The sequence below is a fragment of the Triturus cristatus genome, chromosome 3_1, assembly GCF_964204655.1.
Source record: "Triturus cristatus chromosome 3_1, aTriCri1.1, whole genome shotgun sequence".
NCBI lineage: Eukaryota > Metazoa > Chordata > Amphibia > Caudata > Salamandridae > Triturus > Triturus cristatus.
The window spans coordinates 774186281-774209237 of NC_140583.1; the positions used below are offsets into that span (position 1 = coordinate 774186281).

The 22957-nt window shown below is 47.2% G+C and overlaps 1 protein-coding gene across 1 annotated transcript in view; it reads right to left on the reverse strand.

Annotated features, from left to right (window-relative positions):
* Positions 1-22957, reverse strand: part of B4GALNT4 (beta-1,4-N-acetyl-galactosaminyltransferase 4) — an 841437-nt gene that overhangs the window by 405640 nt on the left and 412840 nt on the right. The window contains exon 3 of the mRNA XM_085644956.1: positions 8097-8171. Coding sequence (XP_085501082.1) covers positions 8097-8171 — 75 coding nt within the window. The remainder of the gene's footprint in view (positions 1-8096; positions 8172-22957) is intronic.

A 22957-nucleotide genomic window follows, 5' to 3' on the forward strand; every position in this document is an offset into this window, starting at 1 on the left:
CATTTTTAATACTTTGTATACGGAAGGATACTTCCCTTTAGAATGGAAAAAAAAACTCTATTCTGCCTCTTTTAAAGAAATCAAATTTAGACGTAAAAGACCCCAACAGCTTTAGGCCTATTTCCAGATTACCGCTGCCGGCCAAAATTGTGGAGAAAAACCTAAATACGCAACTCAGTTTGTATCTTGAGGCGGCACAAGTTTTGGATCCCAACCAGCACGGCTTCAGAGGGGGCCATAGTAAGGAATCAGCTCTTCTTAAATCCACTGAAGAGATCCGAACCATTTTAGATAAAGGAGGTAAGGCCCCTCTCATCATGTTAGATCTCTCTGCAGCTTTTGACACGGTCCACCACAATTTGTTGATGGACCGGCTGCAGGAGATCGGAGTTCAGGGATCTGCATGGACACTACTGAAGTCCTTTCTCACTAATCGGAGTCAGTCAGTGTCAGTAGGGGAATTCTCTTCGGAATCCTTTTCTCTACCTTGTGGGGTTCTCCACAGGGGTCCTCTTTAAGCCCCATTTTGTTTAATGTATATGTTTCTTCCCTGGCGCCGCTCATTCAGTCTTTTGGGTTCAGTTTGACCTCTTATGCCGACGATACACAGATTGTGGTTTCTCTACAAACAAACTAATGGCGTAGTACGGCAATTCGTTTCAGGGACTGTATGAGGGCTGTTGGGAATTGGATGGCCAGAAACTGTCTTAAATTGAACTCTAATAAGACTGAGGTGGTCTGCTTTGGCAATGCCCCTATGTTCTGGACCCCTGAGTGGTGGCCTGACACCATAGGTCCGCTCCCCACTAATAGTAAGAAGGTAAAAAATCTTGGAGTTTGGGTGGATCACAAGCTTAGTTTTAGCGATCAAGTAAACTCAGTGTCCTCTGCCACATCTTTTGCTTTAAGGTCCTGCAAGAAAATTCTCCCACTCCTTCCTATAGAGTGTCATCAAACAGTAGTCACAGCACTCACTATGTCCAGGCTGGATTACTGCAACAGCCTATATCTCAACATGCAGGAAGGAATAATGAATAGATTGCAATTATTGCAGAACGCCGCCGCTAGGCTGATATCAGGCATCCCTAAGTATGCTTCAGTCTCCAAGGAGATACGGAGGCTTCATATTAGAAAACGCACTCAGTTTAAGGCCTTGTGTCTGGTGTACAAGGCTATTCACGGAACAGGCTCAGCGTATTTAAAAGAGCGGCTAATATGGTATACTCCCGCCAGACCGCTCCGGTCCGCAGCAGCTAAACAAGTTTGTGTACCTTTGGTAAAAAAAGCCTCTTGGGGTGGCAGAAGTTTTGTGGTGAACGCAGTCAAAGCCTGGAATAAGCTCCCACTACATCTAAGAGGGCTGACTAAGCTTTCGGCTTTTCGTAAAGCCTTAAAAACGTGGTTGTTTTCAGAATAACTCTCCTCTTTGATGCTGAGCTTTTTTGGTAAATTTCACACAGCGCCAGGACACCCTCGGGTAACAGCAGCGCTCTATAAATGTTATAAATAAATAAATAAAAATAAATAAATAAATATTGGCCTAGGCTCACAATTTGGTCATGCAGGGAAACCAGGATGGATCCCAGGTGTTATAGTTTCACACTGTGCTATTCAGCCACAAAGTTGCTGCCATGTTCTCTTGGTTTGCCTAAAAAATGAATGATGTTTGGTTTTCCATTTCTTGGCATAGGATGTTCTGCTCTGGGCGGCCGGCAGAAGGCACATGAAATGTCGGCTTGTTTTTGGCTTGAGGGTCCAAGAGGACCTCGAGCCTTAATTGACTCGTCCACCTCTAATGCTAACTGCTTGCAATAGTGTGTCAGCTCGAAGCATATAGTACCGAGAGTGACACGTGTTGGACAGTGTCCCATAGGATATGCATACCCAGTATTTCTGACTTCCCACTTTAACGATCCACCTAGAAACCTTATGCAGACATGTCCTGGGGACACTATGTTCTGCTCTGGAACATTGTAGGGTGGCGGTCAGGCTGAGAGGACTGCGGTCATTACAACATTTCATCCAAAAAGGGTATGCATGAACCCTGTGAAAAGTCAGAAGGGAAGAATCAGTCACCGCTGAGGCGCCTACCTTCTCACTTTCATCCTCCTCTCAGAGCCAACATGCGACTAAACGTCTTACTCTCTGTTACTTGATGTGGTGCTCTTATACATGAGGCCCTTTTCAGGCATTTCCTCTGCCATGAAACAAAGGCAGCTGGCTCCATCTTCCATGGAAGCTGTACCAGACTTGATGTACAGTCCACCAAGAGCCAACCGCCCTTCAAGCAGCATCACACCCTGGGCTTCCAAGGTAATCTCCAACCCTTACTGAGTGACCACAGGAACAGAGCGATACACTGAGACCGGGTTTGAATTTCCTAGCAATCGTCTGTTCACCAGTGTGTTAAAGACACATGGCTATAAGTCCTAGGACGGTGCACAGCTTTTTGATGCCATGGACAGATTGACATTTTGCTGACTGCTTGCAGACTACTATAGATTTTCCATGCCACAGACCCAGAGGGCTGCAGAGTAGACTCAGGCACAGGATGAAGAAAGCAGGTACGATTGGGATCCATTGCACCTACCCAAGGATATTTCTCCCTCCTTTAAAGTGCCCGTGGCAGAACTGAAATGGGGGTTAGTGTCTCGTGGGGTGCGGCGGTAGCCGGCAGAATAGAAGCATGTGTTAGTTTGCCCGGAATTTCCTTTCTAGTGGTGAGCTAGTAGAGGCGACATCACCCTCAGTGATGCAACTAGCATGCTGTACAACTGACAGGGAGGTCTAATAGAATATTACTAAGCAGCAGAGTGCAACTTGGAGGCAGTGACCTAGCTACAAACATCCAGAGCAGAAGCAGTTGCCGGGTGTACCCAATCAGAGGCGCTGGTGCTACTGGAATAAGGCTCAAAGGGCAAACTGGGAAGTCTTTGACAGACTCCTCAGAGGACATCCGGAAAGGAAAGTCCGGGAGAGCATAGGAAGAATGTTCTTCACCACGAGAAAGGCAGACACCGGAGAGAGTAATGGAGGAATCTCCTTCGCCAGCTTGAAGAGTCATCAGAAAGGTTAATACAAGAGTGATTGACAGGCCTACACGAGCTTCAGGAGACATGGATAAAACCAGGTCATGGAGAGAACTCCCTTCATCAACTTGAAGAGGAATTAAAGAAAGGCAATGACAGTGGTAAGGAATCCACCTTAATGCACTCTTCGGTAAGCATCAAGATGGCAAAGTGAGACCGATTAAAGAATCACACTTCACAAACATCTGAAGGTATAAAGAATCAAAAGAGATCAAATAGAGATCCCTCTGCTCCTCTTTATGCATCACAGTGCACAGTGAGGTTGACTGAGAAAAGTTCTTTCATTTACAGTCATGGGGACCACGAGGAAGTTACAATGAGAGAAAAAAAGAGGGATGACCCTTTACTGACTTTTAGGGATGTATTAGGTCAGCGCAATAAAAAAAAAACAGTAGGGGAATTTTACTGACTTCAGTTGACATCAAGAAAGTATGTTTATTAAACCAAAATGTATTCACTTTGCTTAAACGTTTTATTGTGTTTACAAAGTGAATAAGAATTCACTTTGAAAGACATTAGGAGAGGGCAACTAAAGATTAGCGAATGAAGTTTCTTTATTCACTCTTCATGGATCTTCTACAGAACAACCAAGAGTGATAACTCTTTAGAACATCAAGATGCTGATACAGGTGTGTTTGATGGAAAGTGTGCTTTATGAAAAGGAGGGGGCAAACAGAAAACGGCACAAGAATACCTTCACAGATGTTTCCTGAGCTTTTGTAGATTTTTTTCTAGTACTTGTATTTGGTTGCATCTCATTAGGTTCTAAAAGTGAACAGTTCTGCGCAATAGAACTCATTCCTTCAGCATAATTATCTTTCCCATCTACACCATGGAAGCTAGTCTCTGAGCATATTTTGGAGTTCTTAGCTATTCGTTGTTCCAAAGTGAAAATCATTTATTTTATCTGTTGTACTAATTTATCCTGCTTTCTGAATTCATCATCTTCGGATCACTGTTTATTCTACATGGCCTGGCGTTGCTAACAAGGAGTTATGACAGTGTTAAACACTTAGGTAACCACTTAAAATACGCCGATTTGATGCACGTTTATTTGGGAAAGAAAAAATACATTTCAAAGTTTTTCCTCCCCTATTGTTTTTTGAGTGAGAATGGTGCTGCGAACTGTTTTCAAAGTGCTCAATCAGCCTGTCATCTAGGCCAAACAGTAGCTTGAGATATTCTTGCTACTATGGCAAGCTAGCCGCGATTGTTACTACACTTCACCCACTACTATTAGGTCAAGTGGATCATCAGGTTAAAGTGTTTTTTAAACTCCTTTCTGCCAACCCGGAGCTCCTACCCGAGTTAGTGTCCTTTGCAACCGTTCTCAGTTCTTCCAACTCGAGTTTCCTTAGCCTTACTTTCTTTCTGTCACTAATGGCAGATCACTTTAAGATGGATGCTTGTTATGCCAATCTCCTCTGCATTCCTGTCTTTCGCCCATACTCACCTCTTCTGAGGACATTAGAATGGTGTGAAGATTAAAATAATGAATGCCCCTTTGGAATTGTATTGTGGCATTTGTAAAGCACCTCGTATTACTAAAATGTATGGATTAGGAAGCTGGAACTCTTTTGGAGTGCATGGTTGACAGAGTGCTGGGTGTGGGTGTAGATTTGGTCTATATGGGAGGGCTTGGGAGAGGTGCACAAGAGACAGACACATAATTCAAACACCGTATGACGAAGATACATACTCATACACTGCATGAGGTGTTGCAGTGTTACGATAGATGCAGAAGCGGATACCTACCATTACAGAAGTAGTCAGTGTCACAAAGTAGAGAGGGTTATATGGTGTAAAGCATGTGGACACGTGGAGCCCACCAGTGAATCTGTATTGTAGAGATTTCTCTGTAGCAACAGAGAAGGCACTGTTAACAGTGCGACAATAAAATAATGATGTAAGATTCTACACTCACTAACTCTGAGGACATCTTAGTAGGACAATTAACAAATGTGGGCTACTTCATTCCTATCACGGTACAAAAATTACTAAAGATCTACCTGCCTGTAAAAATTCTTAATCATACTGAGGAGCTGAGCAGTCCTGATGGCCTTTTGAGAGCTGCTGCTTTTTTTTCTACTCAGTGTATTTCCGTATGAAACTGTAAGAAATTGAGTTATTTGGAGGCGTGACAAGCTACATCAAGGAATAATTAGAACCCCTGTCAGGGTGAACCCTCAAAGTCAGTAAATAAACCTGCGCTCACTTCCCTGATAGCAACGGCATAGAGCTGAAAGGCTTAATGTAAGGCCGCGGGTCTTAACCTGTGGTCTGGGACGGGACCCCTGGGAGTCTGCAAAGCCTACTCAAGTGTCCGCAACTGCTTAGGAAATTAAAACATATTAACAGGTTTATAATGTGTATATAAATAAAGAAGCAAAAAGTAAAATTGAACGTTTTAAAGCATTCAGGAAATGTAAATGAATTTAAAATTGAAAGCTAAAAACTAAGTTATTATCCTCAGATTGATTCGTGAGAGGAGTGCAAGAGCATGAAACACCCTATAGTATGTACGATGAGTGACCTCGATTAAATTTAGAAAAGCTCCAAACTTCCCATTAAAATTAAAATGTTGATTTTATTTTATATATTTCATCATTTGTGTATCTGTTTGATGAATGATAAAGTATTAATGCAGCATCAAGATAGTAATGAAGTAAGAATGCAAAACTATAAAAATACCAAACCAAATTAGAAAGACCAAAATGTAATTTAAAAAAATAATACAAACCCAATAAGGGAAACCAGAGATATGAATTATAAAGTTTTAAGTAGGAATAGTACCAAGAGGCATAAAGTGTCAATGATAGTCAATGGTTGTGGTATACAGGAACCTAGGCGCAATTTGATGCTGACCGCGCTAGAGCACAGGTCGAGTATACTAACCAGGTTTGTCCTGGTCTAAGATTTTGCCTTCCGACTTAATTCTTGCAGTCCCAATCTACCACAGGAGTACACTTCAAAAGCCCTCCAGGGCTTCGAGAAAGGCACTTAGAAACTCAAAGGGTGTCAGGCAGAGGCCACAAATCAGGGTCCAGTCCAGGTCCGGTGCCACTGGTCAGCTGAGCAGTTTCAGGAACCCCATCTTGTAGCTTATTGTATCCTTTTAGCTTGAACAGGAGGTTAGATTTATGATCCTTGAAGTCTACTTCTTTGTCTTTGGTGCCAGAGGGAGAGCAGTCCCAGTACCTTAGGGCTCTTTTCAAATCTCAGGCAGCAGGTTCAATCCTTTTCTTATCTTCCACAGGTCCAGTAGTATTATAAGAAGGACACCTGGAGGTGCCACGTTTATGCCTGGCACAAGCTGGTGGTTGGGAATTACTCCAGGGCATGCCCTAAACAGTGGGGTAAAAGTTACCAGGGCCAACCGTACCCAATTGGGACATTTTTAAGATTGTAGAAGTCTTAGGCCACACATAATTTGGGCTCGGAGGGCTGGGGGTGTGTGGAGAGTGGACTGTGGTAATCCTGGTGTCCTCCCACATCTAACACTAAAATCGAGTTTTGAGCAGTCACTGCCACCACCAATAATCCCAGAAACAGAAATCTGGTGGAACAAATCAGGATTTTCCAACAATCAGACATTGGATACATAAGAATTGATGAGGGACCTATTTACCATTTTTCATGTTTACCCCAAGTGTTGTGTGTAAAAACTTAGAGACAGAAGTCTGTTGGGATAAAGCAGGTCCTTCAGCAACTAGACAGAAGATATACATGAAGAGCTTTGCCAACCTGTTTCCTTTTACGTGTTATATGTAAATGCCCAGCAGACCTTTCATGCAGGCTTTGACACTCAAGCAGGAGTTGACATTGTAATGTTAAAAAGTATGCTCACAGCCTACGTCCTGCATAATGTGTCCTGTTCAGAGGAGCCATCTCTGCCCATTCAGGTCAACCTATTGTTTGCTCCTGGGAAGAATAAATTACTGGCTGGTAGAAGTAGAACAACAAATGCAAAATTGGCCTTCAGGACCTGCAGGCAGGGAAAAGGTAGCTTTCTAAAATTTTCTCTTCCCAATTATTTATTAAGAATACAACTTCATAATTGAATTGAATTTTTATTAACTATTAAAATAGTTGTTGAATTTTTTTTCTTGCTAGCTCCATTCCCAAAACACAGTATTAGCATTTTTAATCTGTAATCTGGTTTTCTACATAGGAAAGTTAGGCTAGCCATAGTAAAAATATATTTTGAATGCGAGAATATAATGCTGTCCAAGGAAAAAAAGGAATTTCTCTTTACTAAACCTTCTCAGACATCAAGGTGGTACAATGAAAAATACCACCTTTACTGGCCCCCCTGAGGCCTGCTCTGTGTGGGTTAGTGGTAGAACGACAAAAGAGCCCCCTTCACTAAACCTTCTGAGGACATCAGAATGGTACAATGAGAGAATGATGCACTAATCTCCCTTATTTAGCACTTCGGACGACAGCTGGGTGTAAGCATGTTGGGCACACAGACATGCGATGCACACTTCATGAGGCCTTTTCTTAATTCCGAAACAAAAACTCTCCTTATGCTAAGCTGGCAGATTTTTTAAAAATCTGTGCAAAGGAAACACAGTTTTGCTTCAGAGCTCTACTGCCAATTTTACTTGAAGCGATGGAAGCTCAATCTGTTAGACAAGTGAACATTTTGGAAGTCTTTGATGCATGATTTCAGAGGTACAAATAACAGGTTTGCCAGCTACACTTCTGTTCGGAATATCAGAAAATTAGAAACAGAATAGAAACCTAGGCATAACCCAGCTTCTCAACTTATAAACAACATTTCCATCAGCTCTCTGCAGTCAGTCAATCCCTAGGAAAAAGCTCATGAGAATCATGATAAAAGGCTAGAGAGAGGTCAGGCATTGTCAATCAGCACTAGGCAATCCTTGCTCTAGGCTAGAGGAGTATAACCCCCACGACCCAACCCCCACGCAGCTTCAAACCATCTTCAGGCGCACTGGGCCGTGGCTTTGCCCATTACATATGCAGCACAATGAGTCTTACCTGCTCACTCCATGGCAGAACCTTCTGTGTTACATTCAGATGCCGTGGCTTCCCCTCCAGGACTTCCCCATCCATCTGTAATAAAAAAGCAGAAAGGAAGACGCGAGTTATAAGATAGAAACAACAAAGCGAGAGAGCTGCAGACCACAGCAGAGGTACAATTTATACACAGGTAATAATGAGATTTGATGGGCGGTTGTATGAGACTTTGTGACTGAATTGCCTGTGTGTGCCTCCTGTATTGTGCGTATGTTTGTGTGCCTGTGTGTGGTATGTCTGTGAGAGTGTGCAAGTTGTTAGTGTCAATATGCACAACATTTTAGCTTGCTAAAATCCCAGAGTCTCGACGGTGGTGGGCATCCGGCCGAGGAACTTCGCCCTCTGTCTCTCGACCAGCGGGTCGACTGGTGTGCCAGGAACGCTCTCCGGAGTGGCGAGTGGCACCTGGGGAGGTCGTGCTGCAGTGCTGTGCCCCGGCTGGGATCGACCGCGATCAGAAGGTGGCTGCGTCTTCCGGTGAGTGGGGTGAGGTGCCTCTCTGCCCGACGACTCTGGTGCTGTCACGAGGGCTGACGGATCCGGAGGGAACGTGGCTGTGATTTGGCTGGGCCCCCAGGGAGGTGAGCTGCTGTTGCCTTCATCCACCTCTGTCACAGCGCAAGGGATTGGGCAGCCTGCATCACCCGCGGGGCCAGAGATGGGCGGCATCCCTGGGCCCCAGTTCCTGGTTTGTGGGGGCAAGGTGGCATCCCTCTCTCCTCGACCCCCGGATCGGGTGGCGGTGTGGGAAAGTGCGTTGAGAGACTCCTGGACACTGCTTCCTACAGCCGCAACTTCCAGACTGCCCGGCCTGCCCTCCGGTGGCGCCTTCCCGCTGCTGCGGATCTCCCCGCTGGCATTGCGACACACGGGCGGAGTGGGGGCGTTCCATCCCGCAGCTACACCCCTGGTGGACCGTGAACTTGGAGCCGGGCCCTTCCTTTTCCAGGGGCCTGTTAAGAACTGTTGGTCTCTCTATCCTTTCCTTCGGGGGGCCACGCTCCGCCCTTGTCCATGCCCGTCGTGGCCGCCCCCCTCCCGGGGTGACGGCTCCTGCCCCCCCTTGCCACTGTCTCTGGCCCCTGCGGTTTGCACTGTGGGACGCTCAGGACCACCGGCGGGCTCGACCCTCCTGCTGTGTACCCCTCACATGGACTCTGCACCCCTGCCTGTTGGCCTTTCGTTGTGGACAGGGTTCTACGGTCCCCGGTCTCCCTCGCCTGGTCCTCGGAATCTCTGTAAAGGCAGGAACTGTCATCGAACATGGGGAGAGATAGGGCTCCTAAGTCCACACCGGCTCCCATGCAGACGAAGATGGACCGGTTCACCACCTCTGACCAAAAACGCCCGTGCAGGCGGCGGAGGCCCCTCCCCCCCAGGACAGGGATTTAAACACCATTCTAAAAAGCAATTAGCACCTCACAGGCGTCGGTTGAGGGGAAGATTGGGGAGATCAAAGTGGAAGTATCCCTCCTCCGGCAGGACCTCGGTAATGCCACTGCACGAATCACAGAGGCTGAATCTCGCTTATCTACAGCGGAGGACGATATCTCACAATTGAAAGAGCAAGTAGCACACCTCCGCTCTCATACCAAGGAACTTCACCGGCGTGCGGAGGATGCTGAAAACCGCGCACACCTCAACAACCTCCGCCTGGTGGGGATTCCCGAAGGGGTCGAGACGTACCAGGTAGCCATTTTTGTCGAGGCCTGGTTCGCATCATGGATGCCCTCTCGACATGGTTCATGGTTGAGAGGGCTCACCGATCCCTCGCACCTAGGCCACCTCCTGGAGCCCCACCTCGCCCTATTATACTGAAAGTCCTAAACTTCAAAGACCGGGATGCTATACTGCGTGCAGCATGTGCCAATGGACCCCTCAAATTCCAAAAACACCCATTCATGGTATTCCCGCATTACACTAGGGAGGTACAAGAACTCCTATGCTCCTACACGGATGTTAAAAAGAAACTACGTGCCCTGGGCCTAAAGTACCAACTTCAGTTCCCCGCACACCTTCGCGTCATCTTTCAGAACAAAACTCACTTCTTCGACTCGCCCCAGGCGGCATGGACATGGTTGACGGAGGATCATCCCCTCCACCAGCTGCGCGATCTGTCTCCAGGACCCGCGGGCTCCCAACCCAAGGGACCACGGTCAGCAGGGAATCGGCGCCGGTTGCACACGCAGTCTCGTAAAAGGCGCCAGTCCCAGGTAGCGGCGTCCAGGTCTTCGAGCGTGGCAGTCCACAGACTCCGAGACACCTCCAGCCCGTCAGGCTCTCCGCCCCGCATCAGGCACCAGTACGTGGAGGATCCACCTGGAGCATCCTCCTCACCGGCCTGGGGGGGCTCGCCCAGAATAGACTCGGGCCTTTCCCGCACTCCCACCCTCTGAGGCCCTACTGAGCGAGGCCACATGCCTACTTGCTATGAGGGTGGGATTCCCACCCAGTGGGGACCATGATCAATGGTAGACTTTCATGCACAATTCTCTTTTTTTCTGCCGAACCACTACATATCTGTATGTATGGAGGGGTCCTCCACGCACCCAACCCGAGCGTTCTAGTTTGGTTACTGTTACAATGGGGGGTCGACAGATGCTTCTGTTCTTGAAGCATAGGGAGGGCGAGGGGAGGAGGTTTGGGATTGTTTTCTTCCTATGTTGTTTTTGTTGTTGTTTCAGCTACCACGGGCCACCTCGCGCCTATTCTTCAGTGGTCAGACATGGCTTCACTACTTGCGCTCTCTTACACAGATGCGGGCCCCTGCGCGCACTCCCTACTTCCTTTAAGGTCATACACTTAAGATCCACATACCACCCACGATGACTGATACAGCAATCCCTGGGGTGTCCCGTCATGTCTTATCTTGGAATGTTAATGGTCTCCTAGACCGGCTTAAACGCACGGCAGTCTTGCACTATGCACAACGCCTTGGCATAGACGTCCTCCTACTTCAAGAAACCCATCTGATGGGTAACTGCTGCTCCTTCATGTCACGCTATGGGTATGATAGAGTGTGGCACTCTTTCTTCTCCCGGCGTTCCTGTGGGGTGGCTATCCTTCTGAAACGTACCATGCCCTTCGTGCTTACACAGGCCACTCACGACCCTCAGGGCTGGTCTGTGACCCTCTGTGGTTCACTGGCTGGTTCTCTTCTTAATCTCATGTCCATCTATTCCTCCCCCTCAATGCTCACAACCATCCTTAAGCACACTGCTGCCCTGCCGACTGCCCTGTCCCTGGCCCCCACCATCATTGGAGGCGACTTCAATGCGGTTTCCTCTCCGACCCTTGACACGATAGGCCCTCCTTCTACCACTAGAATTGAGCAGGCGAAGCAACCACGGAACTGGTCCGAGTCTCTGGGCCTCTGTGATGCTTGGCGTACCTGGCACCCCCACACCCCCCAATTCACCCACACCTCTGCAGCGCACCAAACACAGGCGCGCATAGATGCGATTTTTGGCCCCTCGACTGACTGCTCTGCGATCCTGGACCTCCGTATCCTTCCCAGGGGTATCTCTAACCACTCCCCGGTGCTTCTTAGTACGGGGGCTCCCCCCCCTCGACCCGCCAAACATGGAGAATGAACACATGGTTCCTCCAAGATAAGCAATTCCAAAAGGTGGTAGGCACGGAGCTCAAGCAGTATTTTCTCACTAATGAAGGGTCGGTAGCTTTTCCGAGTACCCTATGGGAGGCAGGTAAGGCCACCATTCGGGGTGTCACAAAGGGCCAACTCAAATGCCAGAGACAGGCGCAACTGCGGGAAATCACCTCACAGGAGGTCAGGCGCTACATCTTGAGCAGTCCCCCCCATGCCTGACGACCCTTTCCATGCCCAACAACTCACTCATCTTCAGGCAGAGATCAAACAGCTATCCTTAGATGCTGCCAAGCTCCTTTGGAGATCATCAATAGCAAGAGTCTACAGCTGGGGAGACAAAAATGGCACGATCCTGCATAGATTAGCCACATACCCCAGGGTGAACCGCATTATCCCAGAGGTGGTGGACGAGGACGGAGCGGTACACAACGCCCCGATGGAGATTGCCCGCACCTTCCCCCATTACTACCAACAACTGTACGCGGCACAGGCCCCGGGCCTGTCGCTCTCCGCCCTCCTCAAGCAGGGAAACGTGCGTCTCCCTCAGCTGGGTTCGGCCGCCCAGGATGACCTGGGCCGCCCCATCTCTCGTGAGGAAATCGGTGAAGCAATCTCCCTCACCTAGTCAGGCAAGACCCCAGGGCCAGACGGCCTTCCCCAAGAATACTATGCGCTGTATCGCGAAACTCTCGTGCCTGGTCTGGCCGACCTATTTGACGAAGCGCTGGAGACGGGTTCCTTCCCACCAGAGACGGACATCGTCACCATCGTGGTCCTACCGAAATATCAGCCACCCTCCAGTCATTGCGCGGACTACCATCCCATCTCTCTCATCAACACGGAGATCAAGCTGTATGCCACCATTCTCGCCCAACGACTGAAGCCCTATCTGTCTCTGCTGGTTCACCCGGACCAGTGTGGCTTCACGCCCATGTGAGGTACTCTGCACTGTCTTAGGAGGTTACAACTGGCCTTGGCCCATCGGCATTTACTCACCCCATACCTAGCGCTCCTTCTCATAGAGTTTGAGAAGGCCTTCGACTCGGTGGACTGGACGTATCTAACAGACGTGTTGGCTGAGATGGGGTTTGGACCCCACTTTAGGGCACTGGTCCGCGTCCTATATGCCCAGCCACAGGCGCGTGTCTTGGTCAATGGTGTGTTGTCAGAGGCCTTCCCCATTAGTAGGGGAACAAGGCAGGGTTGCCCCCCTTTCGCCCATGCTCTTTGCCTCGGCGATGGAGCCCCTGGCCTCCCTGGTGTGGGCCGATGGTCGTATTCGTGGATGGGAATGGCCCAACACAGAGGCGGACAAAATCGCTATATATGACGACGATGTTCTGCTCTTCTTGGCTGAGCCCGCCTCATTGGGGTCGCACTGAATTCATATCTTACAGTCACTCGGGCAAGCATGCCGTCTCCGGCTGAACCCGGGGAAGTCGGTACTGGTCCCATTGAACCTATCCAGAGACTGCATCGATTGGCAGTCCACCATACCGCTTCAGTGCCAATCGTTAAAATATTTGGGGATATGGGTCACTCTTCTTGAACTGGGCTGGTCCCTCAACGTCACCCCATTGGTGAAGAAGGCTAAAGTGGATCTTCAGATGTGGAAGACGCTGCCTCTGAATCCCCTGGGGAGGGTCGCCTTGTTCAAAATGATGATCCTCCCCAGATTCCTTTACGTCCTCCAGAACGCCCCTTCTGCTTTCCAAGGGCCTAGTTTCGCGAGCTGGACAGTCTAGCCACCAAATTTCTCTGGGGGGTGGGGGGCATGCTTGTCAGATCCCCTCCTTTGACGGGGGTATGGGGATGACGCACCTCTATCTCTATTACCTGGATGCGCGTCTCTTAGTTATCCATGATTGGTTCAACAGGGGTTGGTCCAACCCTGCTTACTGACTCGAGCTGAGCGAACTGGGTCTACCTAAAGTCCAATCACTGATGTACGGGGGGTCCATTCCATCTCAACTACCGGAAGCAACGTGCTCCGTGCTGTTGGCCTGGCGAGCCTCGTTGCGTCACACTTGCTGGACGCACAAGCTGACCCAATGCACACCCCTCTGGCAGGGTACTTGGCTCAGAGAGGTTAGCGGGCTGCAAGGTTATAAATCGTAGTAACTCATTGGAATCTCACAACTTGGGAATGTGTGGGCTAACGGCCACATGCGTTCATTTCAAGACCTCCAGACCCGTTACTCCCTACACCCATCTCAATTTTACAAATACTTGCAGCTGCAGCATGCCCCTCACATGCATATCACAGACAACACTAGGCCGCCTGAATATAGCCCCCCCAAAGCACAGACTATACTGGATGACTTGGGCAAAGGGGTATTTCACGCATTTACCGAACTTTGGTCAACAACACTACACTGGACAAGTTAAGAGACCAATGGGAGGACTGGGTGGGTCCCCTTGATGAGGAAGACTGGCGCAACGCCCTTTTGGCGCCCAAGACGGACCCCGCGTCAGCCAAACTCAGACTGATTCAACTATACTACTTGCACGCTGCATATCTCACCCCCTTGCGCCTTCACCAGGCAGGCCTGTGCCCAGATGCATCCTGTGCGAGGTGTGGCCATGCCCCAGCCGACTTTTACCATATGGTCTGGTCATGCCCCCGCTTGGCGAGATTTTGGGGTGATATCAAGGAGGAACTCACAGAAGTCCTGAGATGGGTGGTCCCCCATGACCCACATCACTCCCTATTGGGAATCACAGATGGGCTGGACGGGTCCAGAAACGAAAAATTATTTTTTAACACAGCCATGATTGTAGCCAAACGTGATATAGCGGCGGCATGGAGTTGTCCAGATCCACGTTGCTCATGGAAATTGCGGAGGGGGGTAGACTGGTGTGCGACCCAAGAAAAAACTCTGTATGCGACACGAGGGTTTCCCAAGAAGTACCGTAGGGTGTGGGGGAAATGGCTGGGTACTGTGGAATAATCTAAGTACTCTATTCAATTACTATATCTGTGTATACCTTCAGAGATCGGGACTCATGAGATGTTATGCTCCTGTAAATGGTAATGATTCATCTTTTTTCGTGTCTACTGCTGATTTGATGTTTGCTTTTCAAAACAATAAAATTGATTATCGCAAAAAAAAAATCCTAGAGAGCCGTAGGGAGGGGGGTTTTGTAGCCAAACATTGAACTTTGCCCTGGATAGTTAGCCTGCAGAAGCTGATCACAGACATGGTACGTATGTACTGATGAAGCTCAGGCCTCCTGAGCAAATGTAAAGATTAGGTGGTATGAGGTCTAAGGATATGGCCACTCCCTGGACTCCTCCATGATTATCAAGGACTATGACGGAGAGTAGAATTCGGACAGAGAGGAGAGTTTGGGGGCTCCTTCGCTAAGGTGGAGGAGCATCGCCCCACTGCTTTTAAGCAGTGTGACTAAAGAAAAAAATAAATTATAATAGCTAAGTTATTATCATTTTATTTATTCCAGCTGCTTTGCAGGTGGGCGAGGCTGCTCTGTTCTGAAAGCAGGGAAGGAGTGGTGGGCAGACTGAATTGCGCATGAGGCTTTGACTGGACCTCTGGGGCCGGCCAAACAGTCAAGCGCACTTTCCTTGTTTTCCATCCAGGCTGCATTACAGCCTGGGTGGAGAACATGCCCAGGCCACGTCTGTGCGCAAAACTATGGCGCTCAGACCAATCCCAATGCTGAATTGCAGTGTTGTGATTGGTCAGGGGAGCCTGGCTGTGCTTTCTGTTTCCTGTTCTGACATGGAGGAGAGACTAGGCAGAGACGTGGCACACAGCAATAAGGTAAGTGGTTTTTATAGTTTTACATTCCCCTTCCTCCTCCTTCCCGCGCCCCCGATCCGTGCCAGCCGCTGCTGGTTTGTGTGTGGAACAGTCACAAAACTTTGAACCTTGTCAGGAGATGATTTCGCCATCTTCTAGAACATCTCTCCCTCACCATGAAAGCTACATATATCAGGCCTTACCACTTTATTGTGTGCATATTAAATCCTCAGCTGGACAGACACTAGAAAAGGAAAGAGAGATGGGGGCAGCATGGTACCTGGCGAAAGAGTTCGCAGTCTGGTATCACACCATATGAGCTAAGCACAATAAGTCACCTTAATGATGGTCCTCCTCACCTTCCATTCATACAGGAGTGCTTCACCCATGACCTATTACAGTGGGAATTCTGGGGTGGAGAGCTGGCCTCCTCGAAGATCATGTTTTTAATTCCACTTCCTGAGGGACCTGCATCTAACAGGAACTCATCAGAGGGTGGGTGTTCGTGAAGCTAAATATTTATGGCTGGTTTTGGTCCAATGACAGAATCCGTTCACCAACTCTCCAGCCAGCAAGAGAAGTGAAGTCAAGACCTATAATGCCATCTACATGTCGTATTTACAAAATAAAATCATAAAAGGCAAGCTACTATCTAGAGTGCGGAGAGCGCTTTGTGTCCAAAAAAAGGTACTAGGCGGTCTCCAAATGGTTGATCTTTTCTATATTCCGAAGGCTGAGATCAAGCACAATTGGGTTGGAGGGCCGATTTTGAACTGGACAACAAATCTGAATGGCTGAGATAGTTGTTTTCCCATCATGCATACGGTTCTTGAACCATTAGAGAACCGCTGCTGTCTAATGGCTTTCACCTACAGAAAGTTTTTCTCGGTCATCAGTACACAAACGGGCACAGAAAGGTTCTCAAGCCATATCATGGAAAAAGACACTGGCGCAAAAGTAAGAGCATAAAATGCAAATCCAAAATGCAGCTGGGATCAGGGGTCCTATTGGAATCTTGGAAAATGACAATTATTTAAAAGAAATAATACAATGGAATGCAAGTTTGAAGAACCAAAAAGTTACTCACGAATCAGTTTGGCAGACCTTTCCAACTGAAGAATGATAAAAGAAATATTGGAATTACACGGTCACATCTCCCTGTGTACAGCATGGTTGAGGGTTATTTGAAATGTGACCAAGGCCAAACCCTTGTGACTTTGCCCTCTGCGCAGTGCACAGTGGTCCTTGGTGCCATAGGGACCTCTGAGCAAGACCTAGCCAGAGGAAGCCATCAGTGACTCCGAACTGCTGTGTTGAGAAAAGGTCATACACAACCGGGTCTGAAGCAATAGGGGGGGAGAGGGGTATGGGGGGGGGGGAGGGGTGTCCCAAAATGCTTGGTCAGAAGCATAGCAATAAAAAGTGAATTGGGGAGGAGTTACAGTTGTGTTGTTCATCCAAACGAATTTCAGTAGTTTTTAAATACATACATCATATCCCTACAATTAATCGTTTTTAGTCGAACTTCAATTGTTTTTTTTTGTAACAAACTTTGTTATTTCTTCTGAGTCAAGAAACAGAACTTTCATGTATGAAGGTGTTTTGGGAATGTATTGGGGCTTTCGTGTATTTTTAAGTATCGTTTTTAAATGGGGCCTGTTACAGCCCGTTCATACTAAAATTAAAAGCCACATCTTTTACATGTTGAGCTGAAAAAAAAATCAAGAACGATGCCAGTATTCCAAGGTCCGGAAAGGTAACCACGAACAAACTGTGCGCCACTCCTTTAGAGCCGTGGATCTTCCTTTAGAGCCGTGGATCTTCCTTTAGAGCCGTGGATCTTCCTTTAAAGCTGTGATTCGTCCTTTAGAGCTGTGGATCTTCCTTTAGAGCTGTGGATCTTCCTTTAGAGCTGTGGATCTTCCTTTAGAGCTGTGGATCGTCCTTTACAGTTGTATTTCTTTAGAGCTGTGGATCTTCCTATACAGTTGTCTTCCTTTAGAGCCGTGGATCTTCCTTTAGAGCTGTGAATCGTCCTTTAGAGCTGTGGATCGTCCTTTAGAGCTGTGGAGCTTCCCTAGAGCTGTGAATTGTCCTTTATAGCTGTGGATCTTCCTTTAGAGCTGTGATTCGTCCTTTAGAGATGTGGATCTTCTTTTAGACCTGTGATTCGTCCTTTAAAGCTGTAGATCATCCTTCAGAGTTGTCTTCCTTTAGAGCTGCGGCTCTTCCTTTAGAGCTGTGGAACTTCCTTTAGAGCTGTGATTCGTCCTTTAGAGCTGTGGATCTTCCTTTAGAGTTGTCTTCCTTTAGAGTTGTGGTTCACTCTGCCTATCCAGCTCTGAAAGTAGCCCCCTGACCCTCAGCTGGACAGGTTTTGCCCTACGCCAAATAAGATGTACAACCAGACCCGCTGGGGTACAAATGATCTTTTCTCCCTGGTAGCTCTTCAAGTTCTAAAATATTTAGAGAGTTCCCAAAGTTAAAGCCCTTCCCATTGCATTTATCAGAGAGTTAATGATGTAAAACCCATTTTTCTTTTATTTTTCAGAGGATTCGCAATGCAAAACTCTGCAAAACCTCAAATAACACTGGTTAAATCAATTTCCAGGCTGTGCTTTTAATTTGATAAATGAAACGTGCTTTAAATTCACACACAACGAAATACCGAACATAGAATTGCGAATATGCACAAGGCACACCAGGCCTCTTCAGCCCCCTCTCCACTATAACTCTGTATAAGAATATCAAGCATAATTCAAAGTGTGAAGATCCTTCCAGTGGTGTTGCTCACACCGTTCACAATGTAGACTCCCTTCCTGATGCATGTGTCAGGGAGTTCCCAATGTAGACTCCCTTCCTGCTGCATGTGTCAGGGAGTTCCCAATGTAGACTCCCTTCCTGATGCATGTGTCAGGGAGCTCCCAATGTAGACTCCCTTCCTGCTGCATGTGTCAGGGAGTTCACAATGTAGACTCCCTACCTGCTGCATGTGTCAGGGAGTTCCCAATGTAGACTCCCTTCCTGCTGCATGTGTCAGGGAGTTCCCAATGTAGACTCCCTTCCTGATGCATGTGTCAGGGAGCTCCCAATGTAGACTCCCTTCCTGCTGCATGTGTCAGGGAGTTCCCAATGTAGACTCCCTTCCTGATGCATGTGTCAGGGAGCTCCCAATGTAGACTCCCTTCCTGATGCATGTGTCAGGGAGTTCCCAATGTAGACTCCCTTCCTGATGCATGTGTCAGGGAGTTCCCAATGTAGACTCCCTTCCTGCTGCATGTGTCAGGGAGTTCCCAATGTAGACTCCCTTCCTGATGCATGTGTCAGGGAGCTCCCAATGTAGACTCCCTTCCTGCTGCATGTGTCAGGGAGTTCCCAATGTAGACTCCCTTCCTGCTGCATGTGTCAGGGAGTTCCCATGTAGACTCCCTTCCTGCTGCATGTGTCAGGGAGTTCACAATGTAGACTCCCTTCCTGCTGCATGTGTCAGGGAGTTCACAATGTAGACTCCCTACCTGCTGCATGTGTCAGGGAGTTCACAATGTAGACTCCCTTCCTGTTGCATGTGTCAGGGAGTTCCCAATGTAGACTCCCTTCCTGCTGCATGTGTCAGGGAGTTCCCAATGTAGACTCCCTTCCTGCTGCATGTGTCAGAGAGTTCCCAATGTAGACTCCCTTCCTGCTGCATGTGTCAGAGAGTTCACAATGTAGACTCCCTTCCTGCTGCATGTGTCAGAGAGTTCACAATGTAGACTCCATACCTGCTGCATGTGTCAGGGAGTTCACAATGTAGACTCCCTACCTGCTGCATGTGTCAGGGAGTTCACAATGTAGACTCCCTTCCTGTTGCATGTGTCAGGGAGTTCACAATGTAAAACCTCAGCTTCCAATTCCTATTGTCATTGTCAGTGAACCTGCATAGTAAACCCCCTTCCTACTGCTTTTGACATGGGGTGTGTATGAACACAGCAAAGGCACTAAATCTTAGGCAGCCAATCAAATGCCAGTAAAGGAGCTCAGCAATGACGAGGAGCCAACGCTTCTTTCTCAAAAGCGCCTTTTAATGAATACTTTGTGGTTACGTGAACTCCAGCAATAAAGCGGCTCCTAGCCAGACCTAAACAGAAGACAAAGGGAAGAAGTGACCGTATGGGGCGTGTAAATCCTGGATACCAGGGCTTCCCCTCCACAGGAAACTGATAACGTTGCCTGAGGAACAAACTCAATGCATCTGTGAACACACACTGCTTGCGGCGGGAGGCTGGCCTGAATTCAATGTGTGGTATTGATTATTAGCTTCATTGGCGGGCATCGATCGGTGCCGTCATAGGGCCTGCAGCCACAGGCTTGTAGCTCTTCATCCCACTGCTGTCATCTGAAAAGCACGGGCCAGGAGGTTTCATAACTTAAAGACCGAGAGGGAAGTGGGCTGCCTTTGTCTAGCAAACCCAGGCACGGAACTCGTGATGGAAACCTGGCATATGCCCACGCACGTGCAAGATATGTACAGAACTCCACGCTAATAGCTTCATTGCCTGCCTATATCTCGCCTCCATCTCCAGCTGGCCAGATTCTCACAGCAACTCACCCCGTTTCACATCAGGGCTCTCTCATCCCTTCCTTCTGGATGCTGCTCCTATGGCCACGCACTGCAGGAGGGGTGCTGTGCACTGGAACACACACCGGGTACATGTGCAAGGAGAGGAGGTATTGCCAGCAAGCAGCAGGTTAAATTATGGGCAGAAGGAGGGGATGTAAGGAGAGTGGCATGTTGTTCATACTTTGCCCTCTTTTCCTCGTGCTATGAAAAGCACGTCTACTTGGAGTGCAACCAGAAAGCAGATGCTAGAGGCCTTCACCAGAAGCATGATAGGTTAGCCAACACTAATTAACATCGCAGTATGTGTTTATTGTATGAGGGGGGCATCTGTGTAGGCCATATTATGAAAAAACAATGAAAGAATTGAGACAAGAAAACCTAAAAAAAACTTGCCATAGGAGGAAATGTACTTCTTCCATTCTCGCAAAGTGGGGAGCTTTCTAATCTGTGGAAAGACAGCCCAGGGTCCTCTGGGTAATTTCAGACCAGACCGAGTACTCCAATTCATCTCAGCACGTAGAGAGAACACCATAAACCCGAAATACAATAATGCTCCAGGCTTCGACTTCAGCAGTGTAATGGAAAATATCCATTTCAGAGCCGGCAATTCCCTGCATAAAGCAAACCCACCTAGAACAACAATCTGCAAAGCGCTCAAAGAAAAAGCACACCATTTTCTATGGAGAATAGCACCGTTGTTTATTTCCAGATCAGAGGTACTTACTCTCTCTGTGGGACCAAAAAAGCACAGCAGCTGTTTTTGGGGACGGGGATTGATTTTTCATCATCAGGCTTTAACCCATGAGAAGGTAGAGAAAGACACACAAAGGCGGATGAAGGAGGAAGAGAAAGACGGAAAAACAGTGACAGATGGAGAAAGCAGGGATGAGAAGGACCCTGAAAGAATGAGATTAAGAGGCAGGGAGTATACGATGATAGAGGCACTGCGTGGAATAAAGACTAGACTGCTTCAGTGTTGCACATCCGGTAGCATTGGTCACAGGGCTGTGAGCAAACCTTCGTGGCATGGCCACTGGCACTCATTACAAATTAGGCACAGACTGCAGGCCAGTGCCCTACCGCAGACCCCACCCCCAAAAAAGAATCCACCACTTTGAAGATAGCGAGGTATTCCATCACTTAATTGTTGGACTTAAATGTTGGTGGTGGATGCGGAAATAACGTTATGCAAAAATATAAGGACCGTTTTATAGAGAGGCTGGGGGAGTGAGATATCCACTCGTTAATGCCTAACGACGCATTTAAGGCACTTTGGACTACCGAGATATAAACACCATACCTAGAATTGAGTTTTCCCTCAATAACTTTATTTGAAAAGTAAGAACTGGTGCATTTTCAAAAACACCCGACCTGTAACGAAGCCCTAGATTGCATGATATTCTATTGCAAACAAGCAGCACGATATTCCACATATATTTAACTGAAAAATAAGATGCCATTACAACTCTCTAATGTTATAATTAGTTTATTGCACGTTTGTATGCAGCTTACATACAAATGTGCAATAAACTCGTTATAACATTAGAGAGTTGTAATGGCATCTTATTTTTCAGTTAAATATGTGTGTAATATGTAGGTACTGCTGCTACCCATGTATTTACATTCTATCCTGCAGGTTAACTTGAACGGCCCAGAAAATCCAACATTGCAGTGAACTGTATTGTCACTTGAGGGCGTATCCGACCGAGGTGCCTTAGAAAAGACACTGGGCCCGATTCACAGAACTAACTTAAGACAAAATCCTAAACTTACTACCATTTTGGTATACACAGAAGGCACTTACTCATTTCGGTATCACAGAAGTTAGGAGTCCTAACTTTAGGACTCCTAAATGACTTCTGTGAATACCGAAAGTCTTAAAGTTAGGATTTTTCTCAGTTTAGGAGTAGTAAAGTTAGGACTCCTAACTTCAGGACTCCTAAACTGAGAAAAATCCTAACTTTAAGACTTTCGGTATTCACAGAAGGCATTTAGGAGTCCTAAAGTTAGGACTGCTAACTTTACTACTACTAAACTGAGAAAAATCCTAATTTTAAGACTTTCGGTATTCACAGAAGGCATTTAGGAGTCCTAAAGTTAGGAGTCCTAACTTCTGTGAATACCGAAATGAGTAAGTGGCTTCTGTGAATACCAAAATGAGTAAGCGCCTTCTGTGAATACCAAAATGGTAGCAAGTTTAGGATTTAGTCTTAAGTTAGTTCTGTGAATCGGGCCCAGTGTATTTGCAACATTAGCCTGAAAGGCTCCGATTCAAATAAACGATGACTGCACATTGCGAATGCATCACTTATTTGCTATTGTAAAATCAAAGAAAGTGGAAATGACAGCAAAATATTAACATCTAAATCAAATACCAATTTATTTGTGGAGCAAAACAGTTTTTTGGAATGCCTGTCCCTAAACGATCGTATCTACGAATACAAGGGATTTAAGTGGGATGAAACATGTGGAGAGGGGGTGGTCTTTAAAAAGGGGCGTGGTCTATGCAATCAAGACTATGGCTTCAACACAAACTGAGTTTCAGTGATTCCCATACTGTGCCACACAACTGGTATTTTGGTTCCTCTCGGAACTCTTTGTTATTGAATCTAGTTTTATAAAAAAAATGACACCTAAAACTATCTAGGACTATTGGCTTTGTCAATGGTTGTTAGTGGTTCCGATAAATGAGTAACCATGATTTTGCTGCAGATAATACTGAGAATGTTTTAATTCTTAAATTCTAAGACTGTGAATTATAGGCCTTTGGAGGAGTGAGTAGTCTTCAGTGTCAATCACCCCCGTTATATTTGCCCTAACGTAGACATGTATACCCTTTTTTCTCTTC